At 44.8% G+C, this 18914-nt stretch overlaps 1 protein-coding gene, 1 long non-coding RNA gene and 1 pseudogene across 4 annotated transcripts in view; 2 read left to right on the top strand and 1 right to left on the bottom strand.

The window, feature by feature from the left end:
• Positions 1–616: 616 nt before the first annotated feature.
• The window catches only part of ZNF682 (zinc finger protein 682), a 36050-nt gene continuing 17752 nt past the window's right edge, over positions 617–18914 (top strand). The window contains exons 1-3 of one of the 3 annotated variants that reach the window (XM_019014843.3): positions 617–808; positions 16345–16471; positions 17636–17731. In XM_019014843.3, coding sequence (XP_018870388.2) covers positions 806–808; positions 16345–16471; positions 17636–17731 — 226 coding nt within the window. In that variant the 5' untranslated portion in view covers positions 617–805. The other 2 variants (XM_055372286.1, XM_055372285.2) reach the window with 2 other exon arrangements.
• Positions 5788–7222, bottom strand: LOC129528776 (BCL2/adenovirus E1B 19 kDa protein-interacting protein 3-like; annotated as a pseudogene).
• On the top strand, positions 9049–9989 carry LOC134757716 (uncharacterized). Its single transcript, XR_010132101.1, has 2 exons — positions 9049–9713; positions 9824–9989. It is a non-coding gene; the product is annotated as an uncharacterized lncRNA (long non-coding RNA).

Here is an 18914-nt window from a genome sequence, read left to right as displayed (position 1 = left end):
GAGTAGCTAGGACTACAGGCGTGCACCACCAGACTTGGCTAAATTTTTAATTATTTTTTGTAGAGATGGGATCTCGCTATGTTGCCCGGGCTGGTCTTAAAACTCCTGGCCTCAAGTGATGCTCCCGCCTCAGCCTCCCTAGTAGCTAGAACTACAGGCACAGGCTACCACGCCTGGTTTCTTTTTTAAAATGTGGCTACTAGAAAATGTAAAATTCATATGTGCTTCACAGTTTATTTCTTAGAGAATTGTCTCCCTTGCGACATCTTAGGCTGCCTGCTCAAAAGACTGGAGGCTAGGAAAATGATGAAATCTGAGATTTTAAAATAATTGTCATTATATTGTTTCCATTTGCGAATAACATATGTATACTATTCACAAATAAAAACTTTATATACAAAGTTAAATGCAAATGTTCCCCAGGAAGGGCCAGTTTCCAATTCAGGAAGGAAGCGCGCCAGAAAAGGGTTCAGGAAAAATCTTTAACTCTTGCCTTATTCAACGCATTCTCAGATCACGCCTCCTGGCAGGCATGACCTGAGGGGGCGGGGCATGGAACTGTATCCAATCATGGGCGCTGGAGTGGGAACTGTCCAATCAGGTGCGCAGCCAAGGTAGAGGGGGCGGTGTCCTGGAGCTGGCGGGGCCTTTGTCTCGCTCCAGCCAGTGCTCAGGGTCCATCTTCATTGCTTAGTATCCTCTGCTCTAGTAGGTCCCGGTGACTGTCGCAGCCTCTGTTGCCCTCTGACTTGCACATGCTGTGAGATCCAGAGCTAAGACTCCAGGACATCCCGGAAGCAGAAAAATGGTGAGTGTGCCAGGCCGCGCATCCCGAGGTGGGGGCAGGGCTGGTTGAAACCGGCCGGAACCGGCAGTGACGGGACTGGGGCCTCCCAGCTGTCAGCTCCGGAGTCTGCGGACTGGAGTCCCGGCAGGCACAGCTCGGCCCTCGGTCACCTCCGGGCACAGGATGCGAGGTGGGCCAGCAGCTAGGACCCTGGGCGGGCATCCCGTTCCGTTCTCCCGCTTCCCGCCCGGAGCCCACCCTGGGAAGCGCCCCGCGAGTTCTTACGTCTGCCCCGACTGCGGGGACAATGGAAGCGTCCTCAGGGCAGAGTCCAGACCCCGTGTGTGGTTTGTGCGTGGGAAGTGCTGTGATCCCGGGGGTCCTCAGTTTTTTCCTTCTCCTGTTTAAAAACAATGGGAGTCACCTTTAAAATGTTGAAAACTTATTGAAGTTAACAGTGATTCATGCTCAGAGAGCACCCAGCCACGGTTTGTGCTTGGGGGTCCAGCCGAAGGGCTTGAAGGAAAGTTTTTTATAAAGTGCAGGATGAAGCAAACCGAATTCAGTAACTGACTCGTTCCAGTTACGTAGTCATCTTATTTAGACTATTCAGGTTGTCATTGCCTGGTTATGTAATCAGAAGTTAATTGAAGGTTTGTGGTTGCTTAAATCTGAATTTTGTTTCCCCCTAAGGTAGCAATTTACAAGAAATGTATTTGCCTTTGATTTTTTTTTTTTTTTAATGTAGGAACTCAGGGCACTAGAGCCACCTCAGTCTAACTGCCTGCTATTTATTTAACACTGCACAGAAGTGGTTTTCTCTTGGATTTTCCAAATGTGTGGCAAACACAATCTCAAATCTACTACTCTGTTGCCCCAGCCTAACTCTGACTTGCAGTTGAATTTTAAATTTTCAGTTCTTTCCTGACATTCTTCAACACCAACTTCCCCTCTCTAATTCACAACATTATCAACTATTAGTCCTTTTTTGTACATTTCAGACACAGTATTTTGATCATTATTTCAAAGAGCAGCGGATGGCACTTTTTAGAAAAAGAATTCTTTTTCATTTGCAAACATTTTACAGGAGATGAAAGCAGAGAATAATCCCAACACTCCACCATAAAAAAAAAAAAAAAGACCAAAAAACAAAAACCTTTGTGCCAATCTCCCTTTAATCTTTCCTAGGCACAGACACCTTATCAGAATGTTTTTGGGTTGAGGTTCCACTTTGGAAACTTCACAGGGCAATGCATCCTCAGCCACCCTGTGTTATTTTCCTGGTTTTGAGTTTCAGAACTGTCTGGGGATGACATGAGATGCCCACAGTGGCTGTGTCTCCTGAGGTGTCTAGTGAATATCAGCCCCTGGGCCATCTCCTCTCAGGGGCGACCCTGCGAGGTATGGGAATGTGGCCTCTCTGTGGAGTAGTTGGTGCATTGTGCCTGGGAGAAATCAGGTATACCTTTCCTCTGAAAGCAAATCCATTAGGACATTAAGATTTTCTTCCCCAACTCCCAGTTTCCATTTCTTAAAGATACAATGCTGGCCAGGCAATTTGGATGCTGGTATTGAGGAGAAAATTTTCTCAGATTGGTGAAGAGAGAAAAAAAATATCCCCAAGGACAAGGAACACCCAACCCAGTGAGGCAGTGCAAAAACCTGCAAAGCAAAATGCATCTAAGGGACACAGTGGGGCACAGCACAGTGGCTCTTGGTAGAGTGGTTATTGTCCACTTCAGTGAGCAGGATGGGGGCGGGAAAATGTCCCAAATGATAGAATGGCTTGACTTGACATCTGAGTCAGATATGTCTGTGTTCCAATCAGCATTGCCGCTTCCTGAGTTTGTCACCTTGGAAAGATTTCTTTGCTTATTTTAACTTCAGTTTTTAATTAAGTGTAAATTGCATTTTATCAGTAGAGCTTGAAAGGTAGTCTGTACTGGCAACCTGGTTTTTTCACCAACCCAGGCTTCTGTGCCACCTGATTATAGTCTCATCTGCCTGCATGGACACAGGAAGAAGTCAGAGCATAGCCTCTCCTGGGACACAGTCTATAGCATGAACCAGTCCTTCCCTAACCCCGCACTGTCCCACCCATGGCTTCTTGATAGCAACTTTCCCTCGTTTGCCTTTTAGTTCCCCCCCAAACCCTTTTTTTATGTGCACACAGTGTGCCCAACGCCACCCCTCAATTGTCAGATGTCCAGTAGTTCAAGACCATGGGCCTAGACCTACCTTTTGCAGAAGCAAATACAAATTAGAAATAAGGGGCTTCATTCCCCCACTTGAAAATGAGGGAAGACATTTTGTTCTTTTGCCTTTTCCTGAAGGATATAATTTAGAAAACTTTTATTATTGATTAATTTATTTTTTTGAGACAGAGTCTCACTCTTTCACTTAGGCTAGAGTACAGTGGCATGATCATAGCTCACTATAACCTTGAACTCTTGGGCTTAAGCAGTCTTGCTACCTCAGCCTCCCAATTACCTAGGACTATAGGCATGCACCAACTTGCCTGGCTAATTTTTTTTTTTTTTTTTTTGATAGAGACAGCATCTCACCATGTTCCCGGAACTGGTGTCAAACACCTGGCCTCAAGAGATCCTCCTGCCTTGGCCTTCCAAAATGCTGGGATTACAGGCATGAGCCACCATGCCCGGCCTAGACAACTTTTATATGTACCATTTTTCTCTGCTTCTTCAAAATATATGTAAATCTTTTTTTTTTTGAGATGGAGTTTCACTCTTGTTGTCCAGGCTGGAGTGCAGTGGCACAATCTCGGCTCACTGTAACCTCTGCCTCCTGGGTTCAAGCAATTCTCCTGCCTCAGCCTCCCGAGTAGCTGGGTTTACAGGCGCCCGTCACCACACCTGGCTAATTTTTTGTATTTTTAGTAGAGACAGGGTTTCACCATGTTGGCCAGGCTGGTCCTGAACTCCTGACCTCAGGTGATCTGCCCACTTCACTCCAGCCTGGGCAATAGGAGCGAAACTTTGTCTCAAAAAACATGAAGGATAGGATTTAATTCAGCAATCCAGAAAGCTAAAGGGTCACAGATACTGAAGGGTATCTCTTCAGTATCTGGAGAGATAAAAACGATAGGTGTTTTCAATAGAAAACTGCTGCTCCAAGGTAATTACTAATATGTGCAGGCTGAAGGGCTTATGCTGCGATAGCAAGACCAGCTCAGAGTACGCCCTGTACCTTGGTTTCTATTTATATTTTAAGAAGAGTTGGCATAGTTATATGTACTCTTGTGTAGACAAACTGCATCCATTTAAATTAAAGAGTATTTTTTCGGCTGGGTGCAGTGGTTCACACCTGTAATCCCAGCACTTTGGGAGGCTGAGGTGGGAGGATCACCTGAGGTCAGAAGTTCAAGACCAGCCTGGCCAACATAGTGAGACTTCGTCTCTACTAAAAATACAAAAATTAGTTGGGTGTGGTGGCGAACGCCTGTAATCCCTGCTACTTGGTAGGCTGAGGCAGGAGAATTGCCTGAACCTGGGAGGCAGAGGTTGCAGTGAGCCAGGATCACACTACTGCACTCCAGCCTGGGCAAGAGAGTGAGACTCCATCTCAAAAAAAAAAAAAAAAAAAACAGTATTTTGTACTATAGTGTAAATATAATAGCACAATATTTATTTTGGACAAACCGCTTTAAAATAATGATTTTAACATTCTGGGTTCTTTTGAAATATAAATTATTTTAACTGAATTAATATTACAGATAATTTTCTAATACTACATACATTATGACTAATATGTTAAAATTGTTTATCCTAAGATATTTATATCTTATATCAAAAGAAAATAGGCCAGGTGCGGTGGCTCACACCTGTAATCCCAGGAATTTAGGAGGCCGAGGCGGGTGGATCACGAGGTCAGGAGTTCGAGACCAGCCTGGCCAACATGGTGAAACCATGTGTCTACTAAAAATACAAAAATTTGCTTGACGTGGTGGGCGCCTGTAATCTCAGCTACTCGGGAGCCTGAGGCAGGAGAATTGCTTGAAACAGGAAGACGGAGGTTGCAGTAAGCCAAGATCATGCCACTGCACTCCAGCCATGGCAACAAGAGCAAAACTCCGTCTCAAAAAAAGGAAAAAATATAGTAACAAATTGTTACAATAGATATTAACCCCACCTCTGTCACATCAATTAATATGCTTATTAATTAATCCAACAGGTATGATTATAGGTCAGCATGATTTTAGTGTCTATATGTATATATGTATTTGAGACAGAATTTCAGTCTGTTGCTTAGGGTGGAGTGCAGTGGCATGATCTCCGCTTATTGCAACCTGTGCCTCCCAGGTTCAAGCGATTCTCATACCTCAGCCTCCTGAGTAGCTGGGATTACAGGCACGCACCAACATGCCCGGCTAGTTTTTGGATTTTAGTAGAGACAGGGTTTCGCCATGCTGGCCAGGCTGGTCTTGAACTTTGGACCTGAGGCTATCTGCCTGCCTCAGCCTCCCAAAGTGCTTAGATTACAGGCATGAGCCACCGGGCCTGACCTTATTTTTTCTCTTCTTTCTTTTTTTTTTTTTTTTTTTGAGATGGAGTTTTGTTCTTGTTGCGCCAGACTGGAGTGCAATGGCGCAATCTTGGCTCACCGCAACCTCTGCCTCCCAGGTTCAAGTGATTCTCCTGCCTCAGCTTCCTGAGTAGCTAGGATTACAGGCATGCGCCACCAAGCCCAGCTAATTTTTTTAGTAGAGAGGGGGTTTCACCATGTTGGTCAGGCTGGTCTCGAACTCCCAACCTCAGGTGATCCGTCCGCCTCGGTCTCCTAACGTGTTGGGATTACAGGCGTGAGTCACCACGCCTGGCCCTATTTTTTCATTTTACTAACTTAGGCATGCAGCATTTACAGAACTAATAAATGCAACGGATGCAGTCACCCACCCATGGATATAATAGCTCTTCAGTTAGCTATGCCACAAGCTCAGATATAATTCCAATATGTGAACAACGTTGGTTTCCTATTCCTCATCAAAAGATGCCAGTGGATGTTGTTAGATGGCTTCCAATATAAATCCCTAGTCCAATGGCCAGCAGATGAGACAGCAGCAAAGATGGAAGAAAAACCTCTAGAAATTCTGGATAGAATATGTATCTGTTCTTCAGAATGCGTGTGTTTCTCATGCTGAGAGTAGCTGTGCACTTTGGTTCTTTAAAGAGAAACATTGGGGGGAATTTTTTCTTGCTCACTTAACCAATCCCGTATCTAATCTGAGTATTCCTTCAATATGCTTTCAATTTCTTTCTTTCTGTCAATATAATCTTCCACAGACTAATAACTGTTTTTCTCTCCAATGCCTTGGGTGTTTCAGAAGCTCTGTTGGTTCCTTGTGTCTGTGAGTGAGGTGGGCTGTCACGGTGACAACTCGTGGAGCAACTCCATCCAGACTTCTTGCTGGGCATCCAGTAGTACTTTTTCCATGTCATCGTTGTCAGTAGTTACTGAGGCTGGAGGCCGGGCGTGGTGGCTCATGCCTGTAATCCCAGCACTTTGGGAGGCCAAGGCAGGAGGATCACTTGAGGTCAGGAGTTTGAGAGTAGTCTGACCAACATGGCAAAACCCTGTCTCTACTAAAAATACAGAAAATTAGCCAGGCGTGGTGGTGGACGCCTGTAGTCCCAGCTACTCGAGAGGCTGAGGGAGGAGAATCACTTGAACCTGGGAGGCGGAGGTTGCAGTGAGCCAAGATCACGTCACTGCACTTTAGCCTGGGTGACAGAGCGAGACTCCGTCTCAAAAAGAAGAGAACCCCAGAAACTTAGGCTGGAACACCACTTTCATTTCCATTATTGTGAAAATACAATTCTAACCAGGAGTGCTCCAGGCCCTCCTCCTGCAGCCCAGGGCTCTGCTCTGTGGCATGGTGCTGGAGTGCAGATGCAGCAGTGAGGGTCTGTGTGGGCTGCAGGCTGTAGGCTAAGCTTCACGGGCAGAAGCACCATGGCCCAGTACTCTGAGTCAGGAACCATTGATTTAATATATAAATAGCCAAGAACATAGATGCCTCTTCCACAGTTTCTCTTTTCTTTTTTTGAGACGGAGTCTCCCTCTGTCACCCAGGCTGGAGGGCAGTGGTGTGATCTCGGCTCACCGCAACTTCCACCTCCCAGGTTCAAGTGATTCTCCTGCCTCTGCCTCAGCCTCCCAAGTAGCTGAGATTACAGGCGCCCACCACAACGCCTGGCTAATTTTTTGTATTTTTAGTAGAGACGGGGTTTCACCACGTTGGCCAGGCTTGTCTCGAACTCCTGATCTCAGGTGATCTGCCCACCTCGGCCTCCCAAAGTGCTGGGATTACAGTAGTGAGCCACCGCACCTGGCACCACAGTTTCTACAGAGAAGTAAAACCCTACCTTCAGCAGGTACCTGAATTTGGTTCCAAGTTGCAAAACTACCTCCTGTCATGAAGATGTGGGAAGTTTATCTTTCATAGAATATAATCAACTGACCTCCCCAATTCCCAGGTGGGTTTAGGATAAACTACCTATGACAAGTGAGTGCTGTCACATGGTCTTCTTGAGGACTAATTATGACAACCTTCTTTCTATCTTTGCAATCTCTTAGCAAATTGCCTGCAATTAATGTCACATTCTGGCTTAATTGTGTAATCATATGGTTTTTGCTTTGTGTTCTGCCATTGTGGAGAGTTTTTCTGGGGTTGGAGATGATTGTGCTTTTAATTACATTTTTGAAAACACTGTCTGAAATGACCAGGTATGATACAAACATGTAAGGTACCCATCAGACTTCACCCTAGAGGGTCTTTGCCTCTTGGGCTTTAAGTCACAACCCACAATTGTGCAAACCCCAAATTGCAGGCAAAATGGTCACTCTGCCTATTTGTGATCTATAGTCCTTTGTAGAGCAGTCAGATCAGATTTCTACAAAAATAACCTTACAGGGCAGCAACCAACCATTCCACCTCTTTCAATGTCCCTGGCATCTTCAAATCTGAAATGAATTCAGAGACAAACCCTGTCAGGGTTACACATATGCATTGATTAGACCTAAGAATTTAAAATGTTCTTTTCCTTCTCCTGTACAAATGCCTGAGAATGTGCAGAGGGCACCTGCTACTTTCCCATACCTCTGAAACCTAAATCTGAAACCCCCAAATTTGAATCCAGGCCCTGGGATTTGAGAAAGTAAAAGAACTTTTATCTGAGGGATGCAAGTTCTGTTAGTTATCAGGCTCAGAGAGACATTAAAATGAATCCAGAATTATGTCCCACTTCTCCTTTGAGCAATGTATTCATCTCTTGAAACTGCTTGTTACTGCCACACATAGCTGTAAATTAATCTAATAATGCCACACGCGACACTATAGCCCACACCTTCTAGCTTAACCCTGTATGGCCAATCACTAATCAATGTTATTCCTGTAAACTAATGAGAATCCTTGACAAAGAACTTTTTATCAGCCCACTTTCTATTCCCATTTTTTACCTTTAAAAATCTACCTCTTGACTGGGCGCAGTGGCTCACGCCTGTAATCCCAGCACTTTGGGAGGCCGAGGTGGGTGGATCACTTGAGGTCAGGAGATCGAGACCAGCCTGGCCAACATGGCGAAACCCCATCTCTACTAAAAATATAAAAAAAATTAGCCAGGCATGGTGATGCATGCCTGTAATCCTAGCCACTCAGGAGACTGAGGCAGGAGAATTGCTTGAATCAAGGAGACAGTTTGCAGTGAGCTGAGATCATGCCACTGCACTCCAGCATGGGTGACAAAGTGAGACTGTCTCCAAAAAAAAAAAAAATCCGTTTCTTATTGCTGCTATTCAAAGTGTACATTCAAGTCAACTTGAATCTATGCTCCTGGGTTGCTATTCTTGCTATTCTCAAACGCGGCACATATAAACTCTCTCTACTTATATTAATTTTACCTCTTTTTTTTTTGGTTGACATATCATTTATTTATTTATTTATGTATTTATTTATTTTTTTGAGACAGAGTCTTGCTGTTGCCCAGGTTGGAGTGCAGTGGCGCAATCTGGGCTCACTGCAGGCTCCGCCCCCTGGGGTTCACGCCATTCTCTTGCCTCAGCCTCCCGAGTAGCTGGGACTACAGGCGCCCGCCACCTCGCTTGGCTAATTTTTTGTATTTTTAGTAGAGATGGGGTTTCACCGTGTTAGCCAGGATGGTCTCGATCTCCTGACCTCGTGATCCGCCCACCTCGGCCTCCCAAAGTGCTGGGATTACAGGCGTGAGCCACTGTGCCCGGCCGACATATCATTTATAATGTGTTAGAGCAGTCTCTATGACTGGATCTCTCCTCTGGTTTTGCGCAGCATGCTATAACACCCAATAATGCACAGCCAGGTTGATGTCACTAGAATCTGCATATAAGCACTGGCTTCTGGGACTCATGAGACAGGACCTGACTTTGGATTGAGAATGTACAGAAAGCCCATAGGAAACATTTTCTGCATCGTGACAGGTCAACATCGACATTTTAGAGCCCCACCCTTCAAAGTGTGGTCCTTGAAGATTTCCAGATCTTGTCCTCTGACCTGCTGCAGTTGTGTGAGAGGCTCTTGGTGTAAATAGAATCTGATGGCAGAATCACCCCAGCAGTGGGGGCTCCAGGCCACAAAATATCTACAGCCATGACCGTAACAACCACACCTACCTGTAAGCTGTGATACTGGAGTAAAATATTCCTGTCATTCCTCTTACCCAAGCTAACTGATTAAGGACAGGTGATATCACATATGGGTTTAGGATCTGAAGCTCTACCAGGGAAGTTCCATTGTCTATTCTGTTCCCACAGAATCAGTCTCAGTGTTTCCTGTTTGGATTGCCATGGGGACATCAACCCAGAGTGACTATAGACCCTCTTCCCAGCACCTGAGAGTCTTTGAGACATTTGAGGTTGTTGTGTGCAGACTGGGGTGAGGCTGACAAAAGGGTCTAATTCTGCTACCATCTAAGAGGGAGGGGAATAAGTCATTCAGTGTTTCTTCTCTTTCTCACAAAAATAATCTCTTTGGTTGGTTCCTAGATGGGAGTTGTTCCAGTTTTCACTTGGGTGAAAAACAAGGAGAGCTGGAGACTGATCAACCAATTACTTTCATTTCATATGGCGATTAGAAAAACAGATGAGGCAATCATAATCTCTGCAATCCAGGAACTGTGTCTGTGGCAAATGAATAAATGGCTGAATTTCACACCATGGAGTCAGTACAAAAAAGGGACGTGTGCAGGGGATTTAGGGCCACTTTCCTTATGTTGGGAACTCTGATATCACCATCTGAAGGGCCACTCATGAACAGAAGAGTTGTTATTATAGTTATTTTTTCTTTTCTATTTTTTGAGGTGGAGTCTCGCTCTGTTGCCCAGGCTGCAATGCAGTGGTGCAGTCTTGGCTCACTACAACCTTCGCCTACCGGGTTCTAGTGATTTTCTCCTGTCTCAGCCTCCTGAGTAGCTGGGATAACAGGCGTGCACCACCACGCCCGGCTAATTTCTGTATTTTTAGTAGATATGGGATTTCACCATATTGGCCAGGCTGGTCTCGAACTCCTGACCTTAGGTGATCCACCCACCTCGGTCTTCCAAAGTACTGGGATTACAGGCATGAGCCACCACTCCCAGCCCTATAGTTATTATTTCTATTGCTTTTACCTTGTGAAGACTAAATATTTAGCTTCTAATATACATGTCCTAGAAAATACTATGCATTTTGGTTAAATTCCTTGTTACTGTATGTTATAAAATAGACAGGGAATTGGGTGAAATAGATTAAAATCACACAAACTTGGGGAGTCAAGTTTCTCTTGGGCAGGATTAGAAAACACGGAATTGGAAATACCCCAGTGACACGGAGATCAGAATTCTACCTAGGGCCCTCTCCCTGTCCCAGCCTTACCCACATTTCACCTCTTCTGAGGCCTCATCCAGGTCCGGCTCCACCTTGGAATCTCCATACAGAATTGATTAAAGGAGATCAGAGTTTGGCTCCTGCTGCCTCTCCAGAGTGGTTGTTCACAATTCTTCCAAACCCAAAAGCAGATAAATGGAAGCAAATAACTAAATATTTTTGGTCTTTAATTTTTTTTTAATTAAAACCAGTGTTTCCAGAGGCATACCACCTAGCAAACCATTTTCTATTCCTGCATATCCAGCAGTTGCTCCAGGAATCACAAGAAAGTAAATATAAACCCAATGCTGAGAAATCCCTTCAAACTACCCTTAATTTTCCCATTCTGTATTTCATTCTTGGGTCTATCTTCAGCTTTTATTTCAAGCTTTTTTATTTTTTTTAATTTTTTTTTTTGAGACAGGGTCTCACTCTGTTACCAGGCTGGAGTGCAGTGGTGTGATCTCTGCTTGCTGCAACCTCTGCCTCCCAAGTTCAAGCAGTTCTCCCACCTCAGCCTCCCAAGTAGCTGGGGCTACAAGTGTGTGCCACCACACCCAGCTAATTTTTGTATTTTTAGTAGAGATGGGGTTTCACGATGTTGGCCAGGCTGGTCTCAAACTCCTGACCTCAGGTGATCCACCTGCCTTGGCTTCCCAAAGTGCTGGAATTACAGGCATGAGCCACCGTGCCTGGCCTATTCCATGCATTTAAAAAAAAAAAAAACAAAAGAAAGGCTGGGTGCAGTGACTCACGTCTATAATCCCAGCACTTTGGGAGGCCGGGGTGCGGGCAGATCAACTGAGGTCAGGAGTTCGAGACCAGCCTGGCCAACATGGCAAAACCCCATCTCTACCAAAAATAGAAAAATTAGCTGGGCATGGTGGCAGGCACCTATAATCCCAGTGACTCAGGAGGCTGAGGCAGGAGAATTGCTTGAACTGGGGAGGTGGAAATTGCAGTGAGCCAAGATCGTGCCACTGCCCTCCGGCCTGGGCAACACAGCAAGACTCTATCTCCAAAAAAAAAAAAAAAATCAGTGATATAACAAGAAGAAATTTAATGCTGGGCTTTTCATATAAATCCAGGGAATTATGGGACAGTTAGTACCCACCTCCCAGGGTGTTATGAGGATAAATTCACATTATGTCATCTTCCCAGCACAATGCTCTATAGTGTGCCTCTGAGCACACAGCGCATGCTCCATAAACATCGCATTAATGCATGTGCGCATGTTGTTTTCCAAATGCAGACTTACTCAGACATGAGCTGCCTCTGGAAACTTTAAAGGACCAACAGAGAATGCCATGTTTTAGAATAGTGATTGGTGGTTTTTATTTTGGACCAAAAGCATTTGTGTTCTAAGAAGAGTGTAGATATGAGGGACTGTGTGCTGTGGCGCTTTGTCTAGTTGAGTGCTGTTATAAGTGATCTAGGGCAAGCAGGGTCAGCATTAGCTGTGAATGAAGCCAATCCATGGACCCCTTTCAAGCCTGCAGAATTGGCTGGGCACGGTGACTCACACCTGTAATCCCAGCACTTTGGGAGGCTGAGAAGGGCGGATCACCTGAGGTCAGGAGTTCAAGACCAGCCTGGCCAATATCGTGAAAGGCCATCTCTACTAAAAATACAAAAATTAGCCACCCGGGCATGGTGGCATGTGACTGTAGTCTCAGCTACTTGGGAGGCTGAGGCAGGAGAATCACTTGAGCCTGGGAGGCAGAGGTTGCAGTAAGCCGAGATCACGCCAGTGCACTCCAGCCTGGGCGACAGAGTAAGACTCTGTCTCAAACAAACAAACAAACAAAAAAACCTGCAGAATCAAATTAGTCTGGGGCTTGAAATACCAGATGATTTCTCCGAATATTAAAGTTTAAGAGGCAATTCTTAGCTAAGTGATTGTCAGCTCATCACATTCTAGTTAGGATTAAATGGCCAGTTTGAAGAAATACCCTTACTGTGTCCTCTCGACGGATTATGTTGGCCTGGGTGGAAGCATCCATATTGTTTTAATTAAGTGTCCCATGTAATTGTAAGATAAAGCCAGAGGCAATCATGAGGGCTCCCAGACATAATGTGAGAATTGAGTTCAGCCTTTTTGTGTGTGCGAGACAGTCTCACTCTGTCACCCAGGCCCCAGGCTGGAGTGCAGTGGCGCGATCTTGGCTCACTGCAACCTCTGTCTCCCGGGCTCAAGTGATTCTCCTGACTCAGCCTCCCCAGGCTTTGTTTTTTTTTGTTTTTGTTTTTCTTTTTTGTTTTTTTAGATGGAGTTTCACTCTTGTTGCCCAGGCTGGAGTGCAATGGTGCGATCTCGGCTCACCATAACCTCTGCCTCCTGGGTTCAAGTGATTCTCCTGCCTCAGCCTCCCAAGTAGCTGGGATTACAGGCATGCGCTACCACACTCGGCTCGTTTTGTATTTTTAGTAGAGACAAGGTTTCTCCATGTTGGTCAGCCTGGTCACAAACTCCCGATCTCAGATGATCTGCCTGCCTTGGCCTCCCAGAGTGTTGGGATTACAGGCATGAGCCCCAGTGCCCAGCCCCCAGGCTTTGTTTTAAAGAGAGGTCATGGGGCCTGCTGTGCTTGGTTTTCATGGGAGCAGGGGAGTGGGGCCCTATGGGCCCTTTGCTGCAGCAGAAATTGCTGCCATCTCTGGCATGGAAGGGCATCTAAAGGCAGGAAACTGGAGACTCACATTTTAGTCTTTAGGTAGAAGCTCACTGTTCCTGAAATTCTCCTGTGACAAGGACAAAGGACAAGCAAGTGTGGCCTTTTCTGCGTCTTTAAGGTACATCTGCCTGTGGGTGCGGTGGTAGCAGGTGAAGGGGTTTTGCTGATGCTTTAAAAGGCACATTCTCAAGTTACAGATGTGATTTTCCACATAATATCACCTGAGAAGGAATCCCAAAGAAGGAGCAAGAGGAAGAAATGGCTGGTTCTCAGGTGAATGTGTCCCAGCTCAGGGGTGATGTTCTCTTTTCGTTCTTGAATGTCTTGGCTTTAGAACTTACAAACTTTTACTTCTCTACTTCTGATGTTCCTACCTAACCAGTTTGTTCTAGATACTTTTTTTCCTCCTTTTCTTCTTATAAATATTACTTCTTACTATAGTAGTTAAGAGGCGCTGAAAAATACTTCTCTTTTATATATCAGAGCCTTCTCCTTTATTCTTTGTATCCAGGCTTCTTACATACCATGACCAGTTCTCACCATCGAGTGTATGACCTGCAAGAATAAAAATGTTCTCTTTGTGACTGGGCACAGTGGCTCATGCCTGTAATCCCAGGACTTCGGGAGGCTGAGGCAGGAGGATCGCTTGAGGCCAGGAGTTTGAGATCAGCCAGAGCAACATGGCAAAACCCTGTATCTACTAAAAATCCAAAAAATTAGCCAGGTGTGGTGGCAAGTGCCCGTGGTTCCAGCTACTTGGAAGGCTGAGGCAGAATCGCCTGAACCCAGGAGGCGAGGTTGCAGTGAGCCGGGATCATGCCACTCACTGCACTCCAGCCTGGGCGATAGAGTGAGACTGTCTCAAAAATAAATAAATAAATAAAGTTCTCTTTGTGTCACATCAATGTGGAAAGGTGTAGATACCTAAGATCTCTATTAGGGGTGGCGTAGGGTCCTGACATATTAGTGAAGAGGGGAATGTGTATTGTTTAGGTTCCATCTGGATGTTCCATCAGCTCTATGCAGAAACAGGATTTTTGTTTTTGTTTTTGTTTTGAGACAGAGCCTCGCTCTGTCCCCCAGGCTGGAGTGCAGTGGCGCGATCTCGGCTCACTGCAAGCTCCACCTCCTGGGTTCACGCCATGCTCCTGCCTCAGCCTCCCGAGTAGCTGGGACTACAGGCGCCCGCCACCACACCTGGCTAATTTTTTGTATTTTTTAGTAGAGACGGGGTTTCACCATGTTAGCCAGGATGGTCTCGATCTCCTGACCTTGTGATCCACCCGCGTCAGCCTCCCAAAGTGCTGGGATTACAGGCATGAGCCACAGCGCCTGGCCAGAAACAGGATTTTAAAAATGCACATTTAAAGAGGATGGCACTAATTGCCCAGAATAACTCAGAAGATTCTGGGAAAGAGAATAGTTAGATAAGACTTGCTCTTTAAAATGCTGAGGAAAGACTATTTAAATACATTATTAGAGGTTATAAAACCTGGGAGATATCTGTAGCTTGAACTTTGCATAAAGGTGTTTCTTTATGCTTAGATTCAGGTTATAATTTACTTTTTGTTGCCAATAATATCATCAATAATATCATAGCTCTGATGATTGTCTGCCCATGTGTGTTGACACCACACATCAATTTGCTCTATTGTAGTTCATGTTAATTTCTTTTTTTTTTTTTTTTTTTGAGATGGAGTCTCGCACTGTCGCCCAGGTTTGAGTGCAATGGCACAATCTTGGCTCCCTGCAATCTCCGCCTCCCACGTTCAAGCAATTCTGCTGCCTGTGCCTCCCGAGTAGCTGGGATTACAGGCACGTGCCACCATGCCCAGCTAATTTTTTGTATTTTTAGTAAAGATGGGGTTTCACCGTGTTAGCCAGGATGGTCTCGATCTCCTGACCTCGTGATCTGCCCACCTTGGCCTCCCAAAGTGCTGGGATTACAGGCGTGAGCCACCGCGCCTGGCCCAATTCATGTTAATTTCAATCACTTGGTTAAGGCTCTCTGTGACAGATTTTTTTAAATTATAAAGTTAATTATTTTTATCTTTATTATTCGTAAGTACCTTGGGAGATTTACTGACTGATGTACATAAACCATCACATTTAATCTGCAAACTTCCCTTTCTTTTTAGATTCTCTTTGCTTAAAGCTTGCTTTGGAAAATGAAGGCTCATCTTTGTTTACTAGTCAGATAAACTGGGGCTCAACCACTTTGTGTTTGACAAAATATTCTTGATTCGGACGCCTTGGTATCACTGGCTAGCTTGTAGAAATTCAGAAACTCAGGCTTCACCTGAGATCACCTGGATCAGACTGCATTTTAACAAGATCTGTAGTTCATTGTTACGTACATTAAAATTTGACAGATGCCTTCTAACCCATCGTGACTTCTCTGTATGAATAATATTTACAACTTATTCTATAATCTGTAGACATAAAACTCAAACTGTATATGCCTGTGTTGATGCTCTTAATTTTATAGTGATTATTTAGAAAAGTATCTACATTGGTTTTGTGGATTCTGTTTTCCTTTTTGTTTGTCGCCCAGGCAGGAGTGCCATGGCATGATCTCAGCTCACTGCATCCTCCGCCTCCTGAGTTCAAGTGATTCTCCTCCCTCAGCCTCCCAAGTAACTGGGATTACAGGCGTGCACCACCACACCCAGCTAATTTTTGTATTTCTAGTAGAGACAGGGTTTCACCATGTTGGCCAGGCTGGTCTCAAATTCCTGACTTCAGGTGATTTGCCTGCCTCGGCCTCCCAAAATGATGGGATTACAGGTGTGAGCCACCGAACCTGGCCAAGTGGATTCTGTTTTCTTTCCTCAGTGTTAGAGAATACATCAGAGAATATTTTTGTTAAAAATACCAGATTGAATAATTCCAGTAACTCTCATAAGTCACAGCAATTCTCTCTTTTCACATGGAGTCAAGAACTCTGCCCATTGACAGTTGGTCACTATGTTTTGTTTTGTTTTTCAGGAACTGTTGACATTCAGGGATGTGACCATAGAATTCTCTCTGGAGGAGTGGGAGTTTCTGAACCCTGCTCAGCAGAGTTTGTATAGGAAAGTGATGCTAGAGAACTACAGAAACCTGGTCTCTCTGGGTGAGAATACCTTCAATACACAATTTCTATTTCACACAAAAGATTTTATTTTCTTCCTCTGTAGACTGTTTGGTGGGGATTTCTGCTTTGTATAGATGAGTTTTAGATCTCTGCTTTCAAGGAAAACTTGGGGATTTGTTGGGATAGAGAAGAAAATTTTCAAGATGTTTTATGTTTACATTAACTTTCTTCTACCTTGAGGTGATGGGCATTTTTCACTCTAGTTTAGTGGTAATTCTATTTTTTAATTTTTTTTTATTTTTATTTTTTGAGACAGAGTCTAGCTCTGTTGCCCAGGCTTGAGTGCAGTGGTACAATCCAGCTCACTGCAACCTCCACCTCCTGGGTTCAATCGATTCTCCTGTCTTAGCCTCCTGAGTAGCTGGGACTACAGGTGCCCACCACCACGGCCAGCTAATTTTTGTATTTTTAGTAAAGAGGAGGTTTCACTATGTTGGCCAGGCTGGTCTCGAACTCCTGACCTCGCATGATCCACCCTCCTTGGCCTCCCGAAGTGTTGGGATTACTAGTGTGAACTACCCTACCCAGCCTTTAGTGGTAATTCTTGGAATTCCATTATAAAAATTCCTTTATAAAATATTATTGGCCAGACCTTAAAATCCAACTTCTACCACCAATTTTCGATTAAGTAGTATTGGGTAGGGAAGTAAAGACCCACAAATATAAAATATTCTAAACTTTCTGTTTAGAAATATTATTTTGTTACTAATTTTCTTTTCTTTCTTTCTTTCTTTTTTTTTTTTTTGAGATGGAGTCTCACTCTGTTGCCAGGATGGAGTGTGCAGTGGCGCAATCTTGGCTCACTGTAATCTTTGCCTCCTGGGTTCAAGTGATTCTCCTCCCTCAGCCTCCCAAGCAGCTGGGATTACAGGCACGTGCCACCACACCTTGCTTATTTTTGTATTTCTAGTAGAGATGGGGTTTCACCATGTTGGCCAGGATGGTCTCGATCTCCTGACCTCATGATGTGCCCGCTTTAGCCTCCCAAAATGTTGGGATTACAGGTATGAGCCAACGCGCCTGTCCTTATTATTAATTTTCTGGAATCATCTATAATATTCTCTCTTCTCTACAGAGCACAACACTAGGTTGGTAATTGGAGAATCCCAGCAAGAATCACATTACTTTTTTCTAATAAAACAGGTCTTACTGTTTCTAAGCCAGAACTGATTAGCTGTCTGGAGCAAAGACAGGAGCCCTGGAATGTGAAGAGACATGAGACCATCGCCAAACCCCCAGGTAGGTTGGATGAATGAAACACATGCCACAGGTGAAAGCTCCAAAGGCCAAGAATGAAGACAGACTTCAAGAGTTATTTGAGAAGCTCTGCTCCAATGGAGATGATTTTTTTTTTTTTTTTTTTTTTTTTTTTTTTTTTTTTTATTGATCATTCTTGGGTGTTTCTCGCAGAGGGGGATTTGGTAGGGTTACAGGACAATAGTGGAGGGAAGGTCAGCAGATAAGCAAGTGAACAAAGTTCTCTGGTTTCCCTAGGCAGAGGACCCTGCGGCCTTCCGCAGTGTTTGTGTCCCTGGGTACTTGAGATTAGGGAGTGGTGATGGCTCTTAACGAGCATGCTGCCTTCAAGCATCTGTTTAACAAAGCACATCTTGCACCGCCCTTAATCCATTCAACCCTGAGTGGATACAGCACATGTTTCAGAGAGCACAGGGTTGGGGGTAGGGTCACAGATCAACAGCATCCCAAGGCAGAAGAATTTTTTCTTAGTACAGAACAAAATGAAAAGTCTCCCATGTCTACCTCTTTCTACACAGACACGGCAACCATCCGATTTCTCAATCTTTTCCCCACCTTTCCCCCCTTTCCATTCCACGAAACCGCCATTGTCATCATGACCCGCTCTCAATGAGCTGTTGGGTACACCTCCAAGCCGGGGTGGTGGCCGGGCAGAGGGGCTCCTCACTTCCCAGTAGGGGCGGCCGGGCAGAGGTGCCCCTCACCTAATGGAGATGATTTTTGAGGAACGTGATTGTTTCTTCTTGCTCTTGTACAGAGGCATCTTCTGTCTAATGCTCCTAAATTCTCTAAAAAGTAACCTTCCTTTGAGGTTACAGTGAGAGCCAAAGTCCTCTTCATGGCTTATAAGAGACTTTATTATCTGACTGCCCTTTCATTGTCTTGGGGCACACAGAAATATATGTGTATTTTTGAGGAACTCTATGTTAAATTATTTTTTTTCTTTTTTTTTTGAGAGAGAGTTTCGCTCGTGTTGCCCAGGCTGGAGTGCAATGGCTCAATCTTGGCTCACCATAACCTCTGCCTCCTGGGTTCAAGCGATTCTCCTGCCTCAGCCTCCCGAGTAGCTGGGATTACGTGTGCCACCACGCCCAGCTAATTTTGTATTTTTAGTAGAGATGGGGTTTGTCCAAGTTGTTGAGGCTGGTCTTGAACCCCCGACCTC

This window comes from Gorilla gorilla, chromosome 20, assembly GCF_029281585.2.
Source record: "Gorilla gorilla gorilla isolate KB3781 chromosome 20, NHGRI_mGorGor1-v2.1_pri, whole genome shotgun sequence".
Lineage (NCBI taxonomy): Eukaryota > Metazoa > Chordata > Mammalia > Primates > Hominidae > Gorilla > Gorilla gorilla.
The sequence above is the reverse complement of the archived record's forward strand: the minus strand, read 5'-3'. Positions and strand labels throughout refer to the sequence as shown.